This window comes from Aspergillus versicolor, assembly GCF_001890125.1.
Source record: "Aspergillus versicolor CBS 583.65 unplaced genomic scaffold ASPVEscaffold_6, whole genome shotgun sequence".
Taxonomy (NCBI): domain Eukaryota; kingdom Fungi; phylum Ascomycota; class Eurotiomycetes; order Eurotiales; family Aspergillaceae; genus Aspergillus; species Aspergillus versicolor.
Window position 1 is genome coordinate 1,583,965 of NW_024467529.1, and position 20,092 is coordinate 1,604,056.

The 20,092-nt window shown below is 51.1% G+C and overlaps 8 protein-coding genes across 8 annotated transcripts; 3 read left to right on the plus strand and 5 right to left on the minus strand.

Annotated features, from left to right (window-relative positions):
* Window positions 1-45: 45 nt before the first annotated feature.
* Window positions 46-3,891, minus strand: ASPVEDRAFT_134877 (putative cation chloride cotransporter; the record flags this gene model as incomplete). Its single annotated transcript, XM_040807175.1, has 4 exons — window positions 46-2,478; window positions 2,527-2,692; window positions 2,741-3,332; window positions 3,399-3,891. The coding sequence occupies 4 exons, from the start codon at window positions 3,889-3,891 to the stop codon at window positions 46-48; spliced, it is 3,684 nt and encodes a 1,227-aa protein (XP_040669385.1).
* A 343-nt stretch (window positions 3,892-4,234) lies between these two features.
* On the plus strand, window positions 4,235-7,251 carry ASPVEDRAFT_43109 (putative amino acid transporter). Its single transcript, XM_040812749.1, has 3 exons — window positions 4,235-6,565; window positions 6,636-6,983; window positions 7,081-7,251. The coding sequence occupies exons 1-2, from the start codon at window positions 4,514-4,516 to the stop codon at window positions 6,798-6,800; spliced, it is 2,217 nt and encodes a 738-aa protein (XP_040669386.1). The 5' UTR covers window positions 4,235-4,513; the 3' UTR covers window positions 6,801-6,983; window positions 7,081-7,251.
* On the minus strand, window positions 7,004-8,171 carry ASPVEDRAFT_43110 (pyruvate transporter MPC1). The gene is made up of 4 exons (XM_040812750.1): window positions 8,027-8,171; window positions 7,755-7,827; window positions 7,473-7,631; window positions 7,004-7,363 (listed from the first exon to the last, which is right to left on the minus strand). The coding sequence occupies exons 1-4, from the start codon at window positions 8,097-8,099 to the stop codon at window positions 7,288-7,290; spliced, it is 381 nt and encodes a 126-aa protein (XP_040669387.1). The 5' UTR covers window positions 8,100-8,171; the 3' UTR covers window positions 7,004-7,287.
* Window positions 8,172-8,276: 105 nt separating this feature from the next.
* On the minus strand, window positions 8,277-9,741 carry ASPVEDRAFT_43112 (small nuclear ribonucleoprotein-associated protein). The gene is made up of 6 exons (XM_040812751.1): window positions 9,559-9,741; window positions 9,450-9,458; window positions 9,322-9,393; window positions 8,848-9,265; window positions 8,751-8,792; window positions 8,277-8,693 (listed from the first exon to the last, which is right to left on the minus strand). Exons 1-6 carry the CDS (start codon window positions 9,583-9,585, stop codon window positions 8,611-8,613), a joined length of 651 nt encoding a protein of 216 aa, XP_040669388.1. The 5' UTR covers window positions 9,586-9,741; the 3' UTR covers window positions 8,277-8,610.
* Window positions 9,742-9,906: 165 nt separating this feature from the next.
* On the plus strand, window positions 9,907-10,829 carry ASPVEDRAFT_195285 (60S ribosomal protein uL5). Its single transcript, XM_040809184.1, has 3 exons — window positions 9,907-10,195; window positions 10,311-10,560; window positions 10,635-10,829. Exons 1-3 carry the CDS (start codon window positions 10,042-10,044, stop codon window positions 10,759-10,761), a joined length of 531 nt encoding a protein of 176 aa, XP_040669389.1. The 5' UTR covers window positions 9,907-10,041; the 3' UTR covers window positions 10,762-10,829.
* Window positions 10,830-11,608: 779 nt separating this feature from the next.
* On the minus strand, window positions 11,609-12,088 carry ASPVEDRAFT_133959 (uncharacterized protein; the record flags this gene model as incomplete). Its single annotated transcript, XM_040807079.1, has 2 exons — window positions 11,609-11,848; window positions 11,924-12,088. 2 exons carry the CDS (start codon window positions 12,086-12,088, stop codon window positions 11,609-11,611), a joined length of 405 nt encoding a protein of 134 aa, XP_040669390.1.
* Window positions 12,089-12,827: 739 nt separating this feature from the next.
* On the plus strand, window positions 12,828-15,279 carry ASPVEDRAFT_43117 (putative carboxylesterase). Its single transcript, XM_040812752.1, has 4 exons — window positions 12,828-13,596; window positions 13,660-13,683; window positions 13,743-14,021; window positions 14,092-15,279. Exons 1-4 carry the CDS (start codon window positions 13,266-13,268, stop codon window positions 15,111-15,113), a joined length of 1,656 nt encoding a protein of 551 aa, XP_040669391.1. The 5' UTR covers window positions 12,828-13,265; the 3' UTR covers window positions 15,114-15,279.
* Window positions 15,280-15,576: 297 nt separating this feature from the next.
* On the minus strand, window positions 15,577-19,228 carry ASPVEDRAFT_53992 (pyruvate carboxylase; the record flags this gene model as incomplete). The annotated part of the gene is made up of 2 exons (XM_040814870.1): window positions 15,577-15,684; window positions 15,749-19,228. 2 exons carry the CDS (start codon window positions 19,226-19,228, stop codon window positions 15,577-15,579), a joined length of 3,588 nt encoding a protein of 1,195 aa, XP_040669392.1.
* Between the last annotated feature and the right edge of the window lie 864 nt (window positions 19,229-20,092).

The following is a 20,092-nucleotide window of genomic DNA, read 5'->3' on the forward strand; positions in this document are numbered from 1 at the left end:
GGTTATTGTACACCACCCCCAATTGTATTTACTCATCATAATTCGTCAAAGATTTAGAGTGACAGTCATGCTGTTGCTGTGAACAAGCAGGCAGGGAGGCAACCCCTGCCACAACACACTTAAATCACTAAGATAAGACTGACTAGCAGCCTCGTTCTCCGCAGTGCCCTCAAGTGGCGACGGCAGAGTGGTGAAGAGGACAGCAGTGTCCTCGCTGTGCTTCGCCATCAATTCATTCAGTATTAGATGCTGTGCACGGCTCGGAAGGTCATTGAATGACAACGGGACTGATGCTTGGCGCGGATATCCGGAGGCACTTGTCCTGTCCGATAAGTCGGATGGGGAGCGGCGTTTGTAGATTGACTCTGTTTTCTGGGACGACTGCGGAGGCGACATGTTTTGAGCAAACATGATACTTGGTCCTGCGCCTTCGTCCGTGTTAACTCGGGCTTCAGGTATCGGTGAAGAGGTGAACCGGTTGCTCGACGCCGAGCGGCTCATGGTTGGCCGCTTGGGAGTTGCCGGGGCTCGCGAGGAACCTGTTTCGCCGGTTTCAATAATAAGTGGAATGTTAGGCCTCTCAACATCCCCAGAAACAGCCTCCTGTCTTGTCCGGACACCCAGGTCCGAGGCCAGAGGCTGACCTTGTCTTTGTCCGGCTGTTGGACCATGCGTGTCCTCTGTTGTTTCTTCATCGCTCACGGATTCCGAGGAGTCACTATCATCACTGCTGTCACTTGGTGTACTGTCCTCGACAAAGGCATCAAGCAAACGGTGTGTTTGCATACCCAGATTCACGGTCCCCAAGCCTTTGAAGCTAGAAATAGATCGTCGTCGTCTGGAAGACTGCATCAATTTCCTTACCCCGCCGGGCAGTGGATGGCGTGCTGCGTGCCGGTACTCATTGCCTGCGGCATCCAGACGAGACGGCCCTCCCATCCTGTTCATCAAACTAAAAGTTGAGGAGTCATCTGAGTTTCTTCGACCTCGTTGGATATCTTGCCACCAAACTTCATCCTTCAAGACTGCATGGATTCTGTCATCGACATCCTGCGTTTCGGGGAGAGGTTCTCCGTTGACTATGATGCGATAGGTTTTCAGGTCACCACTTGCAAGCCAAAAGACCAGTATTTCCGCTTCGATCCGTAATTTTTCAAGCAAAGCTTCTACCCTTTTTCTCTCGTCCTCGACATCAATCTCGTATTCGACAAACACGGCCACTCTCAGCTTGTATGCCTTTTTCCAGGAAGGCACGGTGTTTAGAATACATCCAAGCTGAAGAATTAGTGTGTATGTGTCGAAGTTCGTAGTCAAGATATTGCGCTTCGTTTCGCTGTTGGCGTTTAGCTCAGCAGACATCTGAATCGGCCAGAGATCAATGTATTTCTTAGACTCTTTTCCATGTTCCCCAGGCAGCTCGAGGTCCTCAAAGCCCTTTGCTACTGCAACGTTAATACGCAGTTGAAACAGGAGATCTTCTAGCACTGTGACGTATGTCTGACAGTTCGTTGGCATGCTTGACAGTTCAGGCTTGGAGGTACCTGGTGATAACATCTGTGGATGACTTTTATGGTGCACTGGTTCGGCAAGCGACTGGCCCTCGCGAAACTGGTTGATGATGACTATATTTGGGCGCATCCCTCCCAATCCGGAATTTAAGACAATATTCCGAATTCCCCATTCGACAGCAGGCGAGATGGCTATGTTCACGAAGGCTTTGACTTTTGAATTTTCCACCAGTTTCGTCCAGGTCGTTTGTTGGCGGCGTGCTTCTGGAACAGCAGACGAGAAATCGTCGGTGACAAGTACGTGACCAAGTACAAACAAGGCTCCCTTCTTGAGTGAATTGCAAAAGGAAACCAGTTTGAATTCTACATCAAGATTGGTAACGAATAAAAGAATTTGGGGTCGCCAGAACTTGACGTGCTCCTGCTTCAGGCGAAGTAGGTACTTGCGCACTTGATGGTAGATCAAACTCTGGCTTACATCACCCCATGGCTTCGGAGGAGAAGTGTAATGTATCAAAAGAAATAGTGTGATCAGGATACCAAAGCAGCCGGTAGCGTAGACTCCATCCACGAAGAACATACTTGCTCCGCAAACCACAGTGCCAGTTGCTGCAGTCTGCCAATTGAAATAGTGGAACGAGGGACGAAAATTGGGGGCGGAGCCAATTTTCAGCAAGAAACAGGCCAAGTTAGTCACTAAGAATGTCATGAGATAAGCCATTGTGACAAAGGACGCGATCTGGTTGATATCAAATAGCATTGTGAGCTGAGCAGCGACAAAAGTGACGATAATCGCGCGCACTGGCTCGTCATTCCGCTTTGTTCCCTTGCTAAACAGATTCAATCCGGGAAGCAGGCTGTCCTTGGCAACAGCCTGGAGAAGTTTTGCAGATCCAATCAAGCCCATCAAAGCAGAGAAGAAACTAGTCGCGAATTCACCAAGAAGAATGACAACCCCTGAGAGGTTTGCCTAGTAGTCGGTTAGATTAGAGTCAACCACCAACGCTTGGAAGCTTACAATTTGAATGATATCCGCATTGTTGTACAGGGAATCCCTTGTCAATGTAGATGCCATTGCAAGAATCACAAGAGTGTAGAGGACAAAGGTCATGGCTAGTCCATAAAGAGTACCCTTTGGGATCGATTTGCTTGGATTCTTCAAATCCCCTGACATGCTTGCACCACTGTTTGAGGTAAGCTTAATATCCAGCAGACTTGAGGCGATTACTCACGCAAAAATTCCTCCAGTTGCAGGGAACAGAATCCCAAAGAGGTCTTGAAATGTCTCTCGCCCTGGGATCTGGCTTCCAGCCGCTCCTTTTGTAAGTCTCGGCTTAAGGTTCTCCAAGAATGTCTTACGGCTAATGCCTGTGAAATGAACGCCTAGCTTCGGAGCGCGAAATGGCTGCATGACAATAGCAGACAGCGGTATACTGAGGGTTGCGAGCAGGAGCGTAACAAGCAGACCATTGCTTGCTCGAGAGAAGAGGGAGCTTCCGGCCAAGCAAATCCCAGTACATAGAATCAAAATGATGGTTCCCCAAAGATACTGCCACCAAAATCCTTCCTCAAGGAAGTTGGACCAGGTGCCACTCTCAGTCCCGAAGTTTTGTGTAAAACAATCGACCAAACCAACGGCATTCATACCCGTGTTCAGCACGGAGCCGAGATAAAATACTATGCCAATCGATCCACCAAATTCGGGACCTAATGAGCGGGATATTAAATAGTAAGCTCCTCCCCCTTTAACTGTACCATTGCTTGCAATGGCTGATAAAGACATGGTCGTTACAAGGTTTATCGTATATGATATCACAAGCAATCCTTTAACAATATAATTAGCAAAATCCTAGGTGTAGATCAAAAGGGCAGGGGGGTTCGTCAGCCTACCTAGTATGCCTAGTATGCCGGCCTGCCCCAGAATGAACCCAAACCGAAGGAACATTAATATGCTCAAAACATTCAAGCTTGTCGGCACAAAAACTCCAGAGAAAGTTGAAAATTTATCTGAGCTGTCCGATGCGTGCGATTTCTCGCCGTTTCCTTCACTACCAGCACTTGTGTCTCTAAGCGGCCTAGCCGCAGAGGAGGTGCTCGGTGGCCCAGCATCGTCGTCCGTTTTATTCCACCAGCTCGAGAAGTATGTGAGGAAATTCGAAGGCGAAGAGTGGTTCCGGGTTAAGGATGTTGGTGTGTGAGGGCTTATCGAACCATAAGACTGACCTGGTCGCCGAGTCAGGAGCCTAGCAGCCTCATCCCGGGAAGCATTTGGAGGTTCGCTTGGGTCCAGTCTGGATTCATCTTCTTGTGCAGTGCGAGTGGAGAAGTTAGGTCTCCTCCGAGACATAGACTCCGAGGTATCGTTCCCTTGTGAACTATTCATCGATTATAGCACCAATCTTCTTGTTATAAGGCTGGCTCACCGCTTCAATGGGATTCGGATTAAGATTAATGGATCACGGCATGGATAGATAGGATATGCCAATCAGAGCAGCAAAGGACCAAGAAAATCCGAATTCTAATATCTTAGAAACGCAATGTTTGATGGAGGTTGTCGGCCCTCAACGGCAATGACGGCTTGGTGTCCAAGAACAAGCCCGCCTTTATGCACTGTTTATCTCTGGAGGATTGACGATGACTTCATTTGCCAAGAGATGGGCGATTCATGCAAACAGTGCAAATCTACCGCCCAGCCACGGGCCGCATACGAAGCTCACCTGCAACATCTCAACTTGTCAATCCTCGACTCTGCTCCTCTCGTACAAAGAGATAAGTTCGTCTTTACAGGTGGAAGACAAAGGAGAGGGCTCTGGAGTCTAAAGTATTTGTTGGCCGCAGTCTTGCCCAAATCACCATTTACCACCCTCCTTCTCGTCATTCTACCTTCTCCACTGAGAGCTTCTAATCGCAGTTCAAATCATTCGGACAATTAGGCCCGTGTATTGCGATTAATGAATACTTTATCGGTTATTCGCTAGGCATATCCTTTATATATACCCGGTGACATGGCGTCTCCAGGAAGGTATGACAACGGGGAGGGTTCGTCATCCCAAAACCCTCGGTCATCTCCGATAGCAACCTCTCTACGTCGCTCAGGGTCTCCCACTCCTGACGCCTCTGTAAGACATGCTTCAATAGCTCGTCTAGCATCTCCTGTACCATCTGCATCCAACTCTGTTTCTGCGAGACAAATACCGGTTCCAGTACCCGCGGACGAAACGCAAGATCTGGGCAAGGTTGATAACCTCTCGTCTCTTCCTGGTCCTGGGCAATCTATGATTGCGTCTGGCCTTCAAGATAGCCTGGGCCGATCACCTCCAAGATTTGGGACCCCACCAAGACATCCTGAGTCCCCTGTTTTTAACCAAAACGTGCAAGTTCGGTCTAATTACGGCTCTTTCGATCAAAAGCCTTGGAAAGAAGGATCAGAATACTCTGCCGCCCCGTATGAGGACCCGGAAATCGTCAAGAGGCATTTAGTGCAGCCCCTGGAGGGTCAACACTCGGGAGATGGCACCAATAATGCGGACGACGAATTCTCCAGTCTACAACTTCAAGGGGGTGATATCACTAGACAAGTGTACAGATGGGCTGAGGAAGCGGAAGAAGGCAGTTCCCTGCGAAAGCATCAGCGCAGCAGGAGTTTCCATTTTAATCGACCTACTCCTGAGGAGGATACTATGAACATCAATAGCATTCGTGTCCCAGGGGGGTTTAGAAGGGATTACTTGCGCCGAACGGCTGGAAGCCCTTATCCGGGAGACCCTGATGCAAGGGACGGGGCGTCTCCTGCTCCGCCTCAGCTTCCGACGACAAGTTTCCTGGAGTTCCTGACCCTCTATGGCCACTTCGCGGGTGAAGAATTAGAAGAAGATGATGAAGTGCTTGGACCTGACGAGTACTTTTCCTCGGACACCTGGGACGAGTCAGAAGAACGAGAACCGGGTGAGGATTCTGCCCTTCTTCGCCCCGAAACACCTGGTAAGAGAAGGCGCAAGCCCCGTGGAGGAACCGGAACGAACACAAGGACTGGAGCAGCACTGCTTCTTCTCAAATCTTTCGTGGGTACTGGAGTTTTATTCCTCCCGAGGGCTTTTCTGAACGGGGGCATGCTTTTCAGCAGTCTCGTGTTACTCGCTGTTTCATTGCTCAGTTTCTACTGCTTCATTCTTCTCGTAAATACGCGATTGAAGATTGATGGTTCATTCGGTGACATTGGAGGCGCACTCTTTGGAAAGCATATGCGCCGGGTTATTCTCTTTTCGATCGTCCTTAGCCAGTTGGGATTTGTGTCCGCATACATCGTTTTTACGGCTGAGAACCTCCAGGCTTTCGTACTTGCTGTCAGCAATTGCAAGTCTTTCATTGACATCAAGTTTATGGTTTTGATGCAATTGGTCATCTTCCTACCCCTCTCACTGATCAGAGACATCAGCAAACTCGGATTCACTGCTCTCATTGCAGATCTGTTTATCCTCCTGGGCCTGGTCTACCTGTTTTACTACGATTTCCTCACAATATCTGCGCAGGGTGGTGTTGCTGATATTATATCATTCAATCCGTCAACTTGGACACTGTTTATTGGAACTGCTATCTTCACCTTCGAGGGTGTTGGCCTTATCATCCCCATTCAAGAGTCGATGAAGCATCCCAAGCAATTTACAGGGGTCTTGGGTGGCGTCATGGTCATCATCACGATCATTTTCCTATCGGCTGGCGCCATCAGCTATGCAGCTTACGGCCCAGCAACGAAGACCGTGATTCTCCTCAACCTCCCACAGGATGACAAACTTGTAAATGCTGTTCAGTTCCTTTACTCTTTGGCTATCCTCCTGAGCACCCCGCTCCAGCTCTTCCCGGCCATCCGAATCATGGAGAATGAGTTATTCACGCGCAGTGGCAAGTATAACCCTGGTATCAAGTGGAAGAAAAACGGCTTTCGGTTCTTCCTCGTAATGATCTGCGCCTTTGTTGCTTGGGGCGGTGCCGATGACCTAGACAAGTTTGTCTCTCTCGTCGGCAGCTTCGCCTGTGTTCCCCTTATCTATGTTTACCCGGTAGGTGTTGCCCCCTACCGCCAAATATACAGCCTTATTCGTCCTATAGCTAGCTAACTTGTATATCTAGCCGCTCCTGCATTACAGGGCTTGTGCGCGATCCAGACGACAGAAGATTGCAGACATTGCGCTTGCTTGCTTCGGAGTCGTCAGTTGCATCTACACTACAGCATTGACACTCAATAACTGGGTTCACGGTGATAATACCAAAGCCCCCGGATATTGTGATACATGATCCATGTACAGCCTTAGCAATTCTCCTTTCTCTGTGCTGTCTATAAAACAACATTGCTAAACGACCGACATGCTACTGATCCAAGCTGTTAATTCAGGCGAGTTTAGCCATCGATAAAACTAACCAGCTCTCTTTTGTTCCTTGGGGGGCCCATTGTTTCTCTCACCTGTACAGTCCCGATTGGTACGTTTATATATCTAGCGATGATATGATTTGATTTAAGTAGCTTGAATAAATTCATCATTCTATAAATTCCAGCCCAATAACAAAGCCTTGCCAGATTATCATAACCATCAAGTTCCGTGTCGTCCCCTCCGGAAAACGCGAGATATAATAAAACACTACACGACTACCTCTTCCCGGAGAAAAACGTACAGTCGACCACGGTCACTTCATCGATTCCTGAATAAGTACAAAGCCGGTCTAGCACTAATATATAGGTAGGTAACACAGAATCCCAAATCATCAGGCGATGAATGCCTCCTTCTTAGGCACCCGCCTCAGGAGCATCTTTGCCCTTCTGCGCTCCCTGCGCAGCAAGTGCAGCTTCACGGCCTCCCCAGCTAAAACAAGTAAAGAAACCCATATTAGCGCCACAATACAATGCAAACAAACCCAAAAATCCACATGCCACATGCAAAACACGGGGAAGGGGGGGTAGGCGGGACATACTTCCAGTAGTTCAGATAGCGGTATCCTTGGGTACACTGAGCGGAAAAGTTGATAGCGTGGCAGGCGAAGAGGAGGTAGTTGGCAGGGGTGACGGCGAGAGCGTAGCGCGCGAAGGTAGCGGAGTAGACAACCAGGGCACCGGTCATTTGGCCAGAGATACTGTTGATATCATATCCGCGTTAGTTTATGCTTATCAGGGAGGAAAAGAGGGACAGAAGCAGCAGAGCACCCCCCTCGGGTGTCAATGGCGCTGCACTTGTTCGTTCTGATTTAGAGACGTACAGTTCCGGATCTTTCTGTGTGTCCATCACAGCCGCAACGGGGATACCGAAGTTGGAGACAGGGCCCCAGAAATCTGGAGAAGAGAATTATAAGTCAATCAATGCTCATCCGAAATTTTTGTTCATAATAAAGAAGCGAATGGTATGTATCTAGAAGCTCGGGTAATGCATGGGTGTATTGATTCCCATATTGTCAAGTTGCATGTCGACCATAGCTCTGAGGCCGATTTCGGGAATCGGTTTGAAGAAGCGCAGAACAGGAATGCAACTTACGGGTCGAGCAGATATAGTCCGCGACCTTGTTGGACCGGATCTTTGCATTGATCGCTTTGATTGCAGCGGCCATCTTGTAGAGCTTGTGTGTTGTTGTATAAGACAGCTGCTGGTCAGGGACGAACTGGAAACAAGACTCGAGAGCAGCCGTTTTGGTCATCACCGAAGCCCGGCGAGTGGCTGCCGGGCGGAGTCTTCGGGGTGGTCACGTGAGTTACCCCAATCCCATACACGTTCCTATGATCAGACAGCGAATGAGAGCGAATTAATTGTTTTTTTATCTATTTTCATGTAGTATTAAGATTCACTATAAAATAGTGTTCGACGCAGACCTAGCATTACATCTCTGCTTCCTAGAGTCCGTGTTTGACCATGTATTTCTCTCGGCATTCCTTGCATCCGCACACGCCGCAACGCCTTTGCCTGGTAAAAATTGAGGTGCTTGTTCCCTAGCCAAGAGAGAACAAATTGATGGGCAGCTCTTTTAGTTTCGCTTAGATCTCCGTTTGTCCTTTGTCGCTGATAGTAACAACGCAGCCACAGTTGTATTGTCAAGCTATCATACCACTCCTTCACTTTTCAAATCACCGCCCTCCAAAACCTGGTGGAGGGTATCCCCGGCCTTGACCCGGAGGCTGGAAGCCAGGTGGAGGCTGGAAACCGCCAGCTAGAGCAGGAAACGTCAGTCCACAATATCGTTGCAATTCCCAAGATAGATACTTACGAGCTGGAGGAGCACCGAATCCTGGTGGAGGAGCGAAACCGGCTAATACTCGTTAGAACGGTGCATATCAAAGGTTAAAGAATGAAACAAAACTTACGGGGTCCAGCTCCAGGGCCCCCACGTCCACCGAAGCCAGGTGGGGGACCGCCTGGGAAACCACCAGGAGGGAATCCAGGGAAACCACCCGGGGGAGGTGGCGGACCACCGACACCAGCAGCAGGTCCTCCAAGTCCAACCGGCAGACCACGTCCACCGGGTTTGCTAATTCCAGGGCCAGCAGCGAGAGTAGCGGCGGCACTGGGAACATTGGGGCCACCAGTTCCAAGTCGTGCTGAGGGGTCGGCGGGAGGAGGTCCATCGACGGAGCAGGAAACAACATGAGTACCGCGCACAATCGTCAGGCCAAGGGTTCGCTTTTCTTCCGCTTCAACGAGGGGCGCGTTGCCGGGGGCCGACTTGGCTTTCCGCTTGACACGACGAAATTCTTCTGTATCGGCGAGGACCAGGTTCATGTGCTGGGGAAAACGTCAGCAACCGCGGATACGCAAAGCATCAATTGCAATTAACACACCTTATCGAATGCGAGCATCTGTCCCGTCATCTGTCGCCCATCGTTCAGGGTAACTCTCATCCGGTAGTTGATCTAGAGTCATTGTTAGATTTTCACGCGTATGGCTCACTGCGCTCAACATCACTTACGAGGTTTTGCTAGAGGAAGATTTAAAAGTCAGCAATCATACCGATGAATTATACGCCATGCAATTGCCAGGAGAATGTAAGCCGAGGTGGAAGGTCTTGGGAAACTCACCATCTTTCCCTGCTTGTTGGCTGCCATATTGCTTGAGAAAAGTGCGCACGAATGCGACTTGAGAGTAGAACCAAAGAATCTGTAGGAGCGAATCAGCAGAAGAAATCTTCTAGCTTGTATTCACTTCAGCACCTGTGCGCTTCCTCGGAAAGTCCAGCCAGGTAAAGAGCTTAGGTATCGACACTGCGACTCTCTAAGGTTAGGTCTGCGGATAGCGGATCCCGTGATCCCGTGATTCTAGGCGCGCGGCTCTGTGAATTAAGCGCCAACCGATTCTGCCAAGCCGCTAAGGGCTCTCGCTTCCCACAGTCACCCACAGTCGAAGTTCACACAACTTTCCCGGATTGACCGATTTCTTGAGATTCTTCCATTCAACGAGTCGACCAGTCCACGCCAAATCAGTCGCCATGGTATGTTCGAATAACTCCTACAACACATTATCGAATCTGCTTTATTTTTTTCGGAAACTAATTATCTACGCCAATGCAGTCGGAAGCCAAGGACAAGAGCACCAACCCCATGCGCGAGCTGCGCGTCCAGAAGCTCGTGCTCAACATCAGTGTCGGCGAGTCTGGTGACAGACTTACCCGTGCTGCTAAGGTGCTCGAGCAGCTGAGCGGTCAGACTCCGGTCTACAGTAAGGAAACCCGATTTTCGATATACCCGGACAAAAGCGCGACGGCGGGGAGGAAATTTTTGTTCGAAGGATAGAAAAAGGATGGAATGGCTGACGAGATGGAAACGTACAATAGGCAAGGCCCGCTACACCGTCCGTACCTTCGGTATCCGCCGTAACGAAAAGATCGCCGTCCACGTCACCGTCCGTGGCCCCAAGGCCGAGGAGATCCTCGAGCGTGGTCTCAAGGTCAAGGAATACGAGTTGAGGAAGCGCAACTTCTCCGAGACCGGTAACTTCGGCTTCGGTATCAGCGAGCACATCGATCTTGGTATCAAGTACGACCCCAACATTGGTATCTACGGCATGGACTTCTACTGCTGCATGTGAGTTGGACTCTACACCTATACTACGGACAAACGTGTTCTGGGAAGGTCATCAGAACTGACTTTGAAAATAGGACCCGCCCCGGTGAGCGTGTTGCCAAGCGCCGCCGCTGCAAGGCCGCCATCGGCGCCAGCCACCGCATCAACCAGAACGAGACCATGAGGTGGTTCAAGCAGCGCTTCGACGGCATTATCCGGTAAATTATTCCATTCAGGGGGACTCTTCAAGCGGTGAACTGCGGTGGTCTGTGTTTATGAATCGATCAAGGAAAAAACTTCTGGCGGGCGTTCTCTCGAATGATTTTCGCTCTGCTTCTACCACGACATGATATAGGCGTGTTAGAATATCAAACTACAAATTTTCAAAAACGCATCCACTTTTCACAATGAAGGCTTCACGAAGGGTGATGATTTCCGCATAACCATTGATGAAAAGTACTACATGATGCTGTGCATGCACACCCGTCGAGGGGCCCATGCCTTGTTTGTTTCTGGCCGTGAGACTCGATCTCTCTAGAGTTTTCGAGTCTTTATCACTGTTTCCTAACGGGAAGTAGTGACATGTAGCTTGTGGCTCCAATCCTGGAGTCTCGCGTATGAGACAACGATGCCCGCCTTATCGTAGCTATGTAGCACTGGGCGATTCTTCAGCAACGACTTGTAGCCTTCATTGAGGGGTAATGCCTATGTTCTCCCAAGCAATCTACACCGTAACCCCCAGTTTGTGCGGCGGAAATTCTGTGTGCTCCGGAGAACATCGTGCCTATGCGCGAGTTAGTTTTACGATAGTTCAACGACGGCGAATATTGGTCTACGACTGCTCGTCGAATTGTTACTCAAGGGTTTCCACGCGGACGAAGCCCAACAGAGAAAGATCAAACGTCAAATTGCCCTATCAGCTCATTTTGACACCCTAATCTGCCTCGGTATCGAAACTCAGATGTTCCACCCCATTCATACTCAAACAAGACATGTAATAACCAACGGGCATTACAAGAAAAGAAATACACACGCCCACAACACTACAATCATCTCCCTCCCCCATAACTCATTTATTACCGCCTGTGTATCCAGACCACCATTTTGAAAAGAAACCGCCAGGCTGTGACTGCTCACTCCAGCTCTGTCTTCGTGCTGCAAGGGAGCCATCATTCGTGTTCCGCTTCTGGCTGGTTAGGCTCTCAAACAACGACGACGGACCATGAGCACTAGATCTCCTCCGTTCCCCGACTGACGGAGGAGGGCTGCGTTCACCTGCGTTGGCGGAGGTATCGGATGCACTGGAGGACTATAAAGTGTCAATTTAAAAGTGATTTATGAAAAGGGGGTGTTCAGAACGATAACGGAATGTATGCTGACTTACCCGCCTTTCACTGGTGGCAAATGCATCGGTAGTTGATGTCGAAGGTCGTGAGGCCATGTAGGATGAGGGAGGACCTCCTACCACCCATACATTGTGATGCTCATAGCGGTTACCAACAGGCCCGTGCCAATGACGGGGCGGAGACTGAGGTTTATCGTTACTCATTGTTCTTGGGTGCGGACTTTCCTTGGTTGAGGTGATTGAGATAACTATTTCACGATTAATGGGCTGAGTGTTTAAGATTAGATAGAAATAGGCCTGCTTTGAAGTAGATCCCAAGGGAGGCAAGTAACACGCGGAAGACTCACTTGGAGGCTAATGCTGACTGATAGATATAAACTCCGTAAACGATGGGTTTCACCATGTATGGACGCAAGAAGCTCTCGGGAGACTTATATAGTGAAAAGAGGGGTAAGCAGGTAACCCTCGATGCTGTGAAACAAACCCTGGATGAGGGAATGCACCACTACCGTGACCCCAGCGGTGGCTCAGAGAGAGCAACGTATGGGATACGCCAATAGCGGATCATGCGGTTTGTTAATCCCAGATCTCGAGACCTTGATTGGAAAATAGCTGCCACGGACCCCAGCCAGGCCAACAGCCTAGATCCACGGGCATCGTCGGACACAGCAAATTAATCATCAAAATACGAGACGTGATGGGATGTCAATGCCGCTTCAATCAGATCATGATGTCGTTGCTTCCAATTGAATCAGAGCTGACGTCAAACGCTTGCCCAAGTGCGGGGGGGCCGTGAAGAAGAGAACTTTGGTCAGGCCAGAACGAGCCATGGGCGATCAGACGTCAGCTGGTCTCACGGACATGGTTAATCCCGCTCGCTCTGCTTCAATAACGTCGAGCTCTTTGGAGCTTGCTTGTCATCTGCCATCTGCATTGACAGTCCTGGCTCAGGGGTACAAACTATGTTGTCCCGGAACGGTTTATTTCTGTGGGGGGGGCAGCGGCTTAAATATAGCGCTGTCAACATACCCTTAGAAAGATTGAGTCAACCCAAGTTGTTTTCACAACGGAAAGATAGCAGAAGCAGCGTCGTTGCAAGAACGGCTGTTTCTCACGTGGCCTGCGGACCCCAATCTAGCGCCTCTCCCCGCATATTCTTATCACCTCCAGCTCCAATTCTCCTCACCCGTTCTGCATAACCGGCTTCCCTCGCTCGCTTTCCGGCTCAGCACCGCCAGACTAGACATCTCCATCTTCCAGGGCCGAGTAGACACCCCAATTTGCTGTGTCGTTGTATATAATTGAAATTGGGCAACTCATTGAGTTCACTGTCATCGAAAAGCAACGTCCGGAAGCTCACGAGACCTGCCCACCCTCAGCGATGGAGACGATACAGAGACCATACTTGAAATCTCTCGGCACTAGAGGTTACATACGAGGATGTACTATCTCAACTAGATCTTCTAACACACCGCTGTGTCATTACTTTGGCGGACTCCGCTATGCTTTGCCTCCAATAAAACGCTGGCGAAAGGCTCAGGAATTGCCCCCGACATATAGTTACGGCACCAAGGACCGCCCCTACCAATGCCCTGGCGCTACACAGAGTTGCCCACAAGCGACCTTTTTTAACCTCTCCAGCACAGCGGCTGGAAATGAGGATTGCTTCCAGTGTAACGTTTGGGTTCCACTTGGAGATCCTCCGGGAAACGGTATGTATTTCAGTGTGTATCGCCTCAATCTCGGGATTCTAACATGAAATTTGTCTCTCACAGGATGGCCTGTGCTCTTCTTCATCCGTACGTAACCCATTGATGTGTACCTTATATCTAACGACGGGGGCTAACGCCCATGGTAGACGGAGGCTTTTTACAATTTGGTTCACCGAACTCCTTCTCTGTCGCGGCTCTCTTAGGCGAGACAGATCTCAATGCCATTACTGTGATGCCAGCCTACCGCCTGAACGTTCTCGGGTTTCTGTATTCCTCGGAATTAGAACAAGATGCCGCCTCTGTGGGTGAGACTGTCGGAAATCATGGATTCTGGGACCAGCGCATGGCCCTTGAATGGACCAACAAGAACATTGGCTTCTTCGGCGGCAACGGTTCTCAAATCACCCTCGCTGGATACTCCGCAGGTACTTGGCTATTCCTATCCCCCCCACTTCAAATCTAAAAATCGTCGGTAACAATACTAAATATCACCAGGCGCATATTCTGCCTGCTACCAACTAACGTATGACCTCAACCTACCGGACTCCCAAGCCCTCGTCAAACGAGCCTGTATCTGGTCAAACTCCTTCACCGTACAACCAAAACCCCCCAGCCTCGCTCAAGCGCAATTCATCCAATTGCTCTCCGCCCTCAACATCCCCATTTCCCTCTCCAGCCAAGAGAAAATAGCCCGCCTCCGCTCCACCCCCGAGCGCACCCTCCTCTCCGCCGCAGCCAGCATCGACCTGCACGAATTCCGCCCAACAACAGATAACACCTTCATCCCAAACAACCTCTTCCACACCCTCGACAACGGCACCCTCGCCTCCAAGCTCGTAGCTCGCAACATCCACATCATCACTGGCGAATGCCGCGATGAACACTTCCTCTACGGCACCTACCGCCGCCCCTTTAAAAACACCTTCGGCTACCTCCGCGCCCGCTTACTAGCAGACTACCCACGGCCGATTGTCGACGCTCTCATGAAAACATACTACCCCAACGGCACGCTCCCGCGCAACTGCAAAGACTGGACCTCCGACGCCTTCGGCCGCATCTACGCCGACATGCAGATCCACGCAATGCAGCGCGGGTTCATCTACGCCCTCACAAACCCCATCACGGGTAACCCCACGGTGGGTGCACAGGTTGATAAGCTTATTCACCGGTACCGCATGGAGTACCGTCTTAAGTGCGCGGACCGCTCCGCGCCGCCCGAGTGGGGGGTCACGCATGCAACGGACCAATATATCTGGTTCTGGGGGAATGGCGACATTGTTCTCCCTAATGAGAAGGCTATTATTAAGAATGCGGTGATCGACCCGTTTATTCGACTTGTTCATGGCGAGCAAGATCTGGGTTGGGGGACCAGCAGTTATAGGGAAATGAGGACGTTGAAGCCTGATGGTTCGGTGGAGATTTGGCGCGATGAGCTTTGGGATGATGCGGTAAGGACTTGGAAGGCGTTGAGGGAGGTTTCGGTGTTTAACGACGATGGCGTGTCTCCGAGGCTTTAGGTGTGGTTAGGGTTGGGGCGAATGCTCTACCCCACTCTGTATAGACTATTACTTGTTGCTTGTAAATAGATGCTGGGATACTGTCCTGATTGTACGATGATACATCTACTACGAGAGTTTCAAAACTCGTCCAATAGGATGAAAAGAATATCGAGATAGTCTGCTGAATCATTGTATGGTTGTTGATCGTAAAATCATAAGTCAACAAAATAGTAACATGCAGTACAAAAAGAGAACCCCTGAAATAATCCCGCCACCAGCCAATCCAGCCATAGACATGGCAGTCGGTATGTATCTTTCTCTAGCCAACACCGAAATATCCCCGACATTCTTTGTGCCAGGTATAGATCTCTCCCATTTCATGGACGCAAATTAGCGCACCGAACGGAGCAGTCATATACAATCCATATTTTTGTGCCTTTTCTATTTATTTATTTTGTTTCTTTTTGGACCCCGTGGGCAATCAAGCCTTGGCAATCTTGCAGACGAGATCCTGGCCATCAACAGAGTCACCCTCCTTAACCTGCAAGCCAGACACTTTTCCGCTGTGGGGAGCAGAGATAACCATTTCCTATAGAAAAAATCATCGTTAGAACTGCGATTACATATACAATCAGAAGCTCAAAAACACATACCATCTTCATAGCGCTAAGAACAGCGATCGGGTCACCCTTCTTGACTTCAGATCCCTCGTGGACTCGAATCTCAACAACAACACCGCTCATCGGAGCGCCCACCTGGCTGCTGTCACCAATGTCGGCCTTAGGGCGGGCAACATTCTCCACGGAAGCCTTCTTGTCATCGACAGCGACTTGACGGACTTCTCCGTTCACTTCGTAGAAGACCTCACGCTGACCGGTCTGTTCCGAAAGAGGACCGATGGCGAGCAATTTGAGAATAAGGACCTTACCCTTCTCGAGCTCAACGTGGAATTCCTCGCCAATCTCAGGCTTGGCCAAGAAGTAGCGGGTAGGAAGAACCGAAAGATCACCGAACTTCTGAACGAACTTCTTGTAGTCCTCGAAGACCTTGGGGTACATGGCGTAGCTGGCCACATCATATTCAGTGGCGCCTCCAAACTTCTCCCGGATATCCGTCTTGATTTTGACGAGGTCCAGGGGCTCCAAGAAGAGCCCAGGGCGCTTGTCAAGCTGGCGGCGTTCGCGAAGTGCCTTGGAGCGCAGAGGCTCGGGGAAACCGCCGTAAGGCTGGCCCATGAGACCTTCCAAGAACTCAAGAACGGATCCAGGGAAATCTAGCTCTCCCGCACGGTTAACAACGTCCTCGGGCGTCAACTTGTTGGAGACAATGAACTGGGCAAGATCACCGACGACCTTGGAAGTCGGCGTGACCTTGACGATATCTCCGAGGAGATCGTTGGCGACTTCATAGGCCTTCTTGGTCTCGGCCCACTGCTGGCCTAGACCAAGCTGACTAGCCTGGAAGATGAGGTTGGTCAGTTGACCACCAGGGATTTCGTGCTCGTAAACTTCGGGGTCAGGGCCAGTGAGACCCGCCTCGAAGGGCGAGTACAGCAGGCGCAGCTGAGCCCAGTAGGTATCAAGAGCCCGCACTTGGGCGCTGTCAAGACCAGGGTCCTGTTCGGTACCCTCGAGAGAAGCCAGGATGGCACCGATGCTGGGCTGGGAGGTCATTCCGGACAGGCTGTCAGTAGCAGCGTCAACGGCATCAGCACCGGCTTGAGCGCAAGCAATCATGGACGCCACACCAGTACCAGCAGAGTCGTGGGTGTGGACGTGGATAGGAAGGTCGGGGTAACGCTCACGGATACCACCGATCAGAAGACGAGCAGCCTGAGGCTTCAGGACACCAGCCATATCCTTGATACCAAGCACATGGGGCTTAAGCGCAACGATCTTGTCAACTAGGTTGAGGTAGTATTCGAGGTTGTATTTCTTCGATGGGTTCAGCATGTCACCGCTGTAGCAGACGGTAGCTTCGACGACACCTCCAGCGGCGTGAACTGCCTTGATACCGACCTCGAGCTGGTCAATGTCGTTGAGGGCATCGAAGATACGGAAGATGTCAACACCGCATCGCTTGGCCTGCTTACAGAAGTGGTAGATGGCATTGTCAGGAAGGGAAGAGTAGGCAACACCGTTGGCACCACGGAGTAGCATCTGGAAAGGAATGTTGGGAACTGCCTTGCGCATCTTACGCAGACGGTCCCAAGGGTCCTCGTACAAGAAGCGCATGGCGACATCGAAAGTCGCGCCACCCCAGCACTCAAGACTGTAGGCATTTGCGAGAGCGTGGCTGGTCTCGTGCGCGATGTTCAGCAGGTCAATGGTACGAACACGGGTAGCGAGCAGAGACTGGTGGGCATCACGCCAGGTGGTGTCCATGATCAAGCAACCCTTGTTGGCCCGCACGGCCTTGGCCCAAGCCTCGGGGCCCTGCTGGTCAAGGATCTGCTTCCAGCCCTTAGTGGCGGGGGAAGAGACATCGAGTGGCTTGCCGGTAGTATCGTGGAGAATAGGCTTGATAACGTCGCCCTTGAGCTTGGGCTCGCCGATCTGGCCCTTGACGCTGCTACCGTTCACAGCGACGTCACCAAGGTAAGCGAGCAGCTTCTGAGCACGGTTCTGGCTGCCGACCAGGGCAAACAATTCGGGGGTATCATCAATAAAAGTGGTCCAGCAGGTGCCATCAGTGAAGGTAGGGTGGCTAAGCAAAGAGGTCAAGAAAGGAATGTTGGTCTTGACACCACGAATACGGAACTCGACCAAGGCACGAACGACCTTGCGGCGAGCAATTTCATAAGTAGATCCACGGCAGGTACACTTGACCAACATGGAGTCGTAGTGAGGGGTGATAATGGCACCAGCGAAACCGTTACCACCATCGAGACGAACACCGTTGCCACCAGCGGAACGGTACACCTCGATCTTCCCAGTATCAGGCGAGAAGCCCTTGGAGGGATCTTCGGTAGTGATACGGCATTGGATGGCAAAACCGCGGGTAGAGATGCGGTCCTGGGTCAAACCGAGCTGCTCCAGAGTAGCACCAGCAGCGATCTGGATTTGAGCGGCAACGATATCGATGCCAGTAATTTCCTCAGTAATGGTGTGCTCGACCTGGATACGGGGGTTGATTTCAATGAAGTAGTAGCGGTTTTGCTGGTCAACCAAGAACTCGGCAGTACCGGCGTTGCGGTAGTTGACGGACTTGGCCAGCTTGACAGCATCAGCAAGGATACGGTCACGGACATCAACAGGCAGATCCTTTGCGGGTGCGATCTCAACGACCTTTTGGTGACGACGCTGAACCGAGCAGTCACGCTCGAAGAGGTGGACAACGTTTCCATGGTTGTCACCCAGCAGCTGGACTTCAATGTGCTTGGGCTTGTCGAGGAAGCGCTCGACGAAGACCGTGCCGTTGCCGAACGCCGAGCGAGCTTCCGAGGTGGCACGCTCGAAAGAGTCCCGCAGATCAGCCTGACTCCGGACAACACGCATACCACGGCCACCACCACCAAAGGCAGCCTTGATAATAATGGGGAAGCCGTATTCGTCAGTGAATGCCTTGACTTCCTCATAGCGTTCGACGGGGCCCTCAGTACCGGGGACAACGGGTACATTGGCCTTGATAGCTAGCCGACGGGCAGAGACCTTGTCACCCAGGCCATCAATGGTGTCGGGAGTAGGGCCAACAAAAACCATGCCCGCCTTCTCGACCTTCCGGGCGAACTCGGCGTTCTCTGACAAGAAACCATATCCGGGATGGATCAGATGCACACCATGTTCCTGGGCAATCTTGACAATCTCATCAATGGCAAGGTATGCACCAACGGGAGTATATTGGCCCCGCTTTCCGATCATGTATGCCTCATCGGCCTTTTGACGGTGCATGGAGAGTCGGTCTTCGTGGGAGAAAATGGCAACTGTTTGAAGTGACAGCTCGTGGGCTGTTCGGAAAATACGAATGGGGATCTCGCCACGGTTGGCAACGAGGATCTTCTGGAACTGCATGATGGCCGAATTGGCCCGCAGACGGTGGTGGACAGAGTCCCTGTGCTGGTGGTGGTGGTCATCGACGAATTGCGTGTCGTCGATAGCCTCCTCGGGCTGGGTCTGAGGGAGAACGGTAGACATAGTGTGTGGTGGTGATGAGGAGGGAGGAGGGCGGAGGCGAGGGGAGGAGGTAAGAAAAAGCTCGGGGGAGAAGGCAATTAAGATTGACAGGAGATAAAAAAGAGATCGAAAGGTTCTGGAAGAGGCCGGAAAGCTACCCGACTTCTTGAAATAGAGTCGGGGCACCAGAAAAAGAGCAGGAATGAGTCACCTGAAGGGGGGGAGGAGCTTCCCGGCGGGAGAAGGGAACAATGGCTATATGGAGGAGGGCAAGAAAAAGGCCCGGTGTCGGACCGGGAAAGAGAGGAAGGCTGCGGGACGATCAATTGGGGGGGGATGCAGGATGAGAGCTGGGAGGAGGAAGAGAATGAGGAGGCAGTACGGCGGAAAACTCGACGGAAAAGGTTGCAGGCTTGCGATGAAGTTGATGATAGATGAGGAGGAACCTTTGGGAGGGGCGGGCAGCAAAACGGCGATGACGACTGAGGAGGATGAGGAGGAGGGGCACAGCAGATCGTCCAGGTCGGGAATGGCTGTCAGATCGAGCAGGTGTTTCCTACAAATAATTTATATTGCAATTATACATAGTAAAAATAATTCTGGCTGCTCACCGGCACACCGGGCATCTCTTGAAGTCAAGTCATTCCTTTTTCTCCCCCCATCCGGCCTTTTGTTCTCCGTCTCCATGATGCAATCTAGTTGACGGTAACTCCTGTCTTTCTCCCCTCAGTCGCAGCCCAGAATCCCTCGTCTCGGCCTACGATAACCGAACGGTCGGGTGCTTCAGGAAGTGAAGCTGTTTCGAACGCCTACCTCGGGTACTCGGGTTAATGCTCCCCATGATTATGATTCTGAAGCATCTGGCTGGTCTGGAAGGTCCCTGTG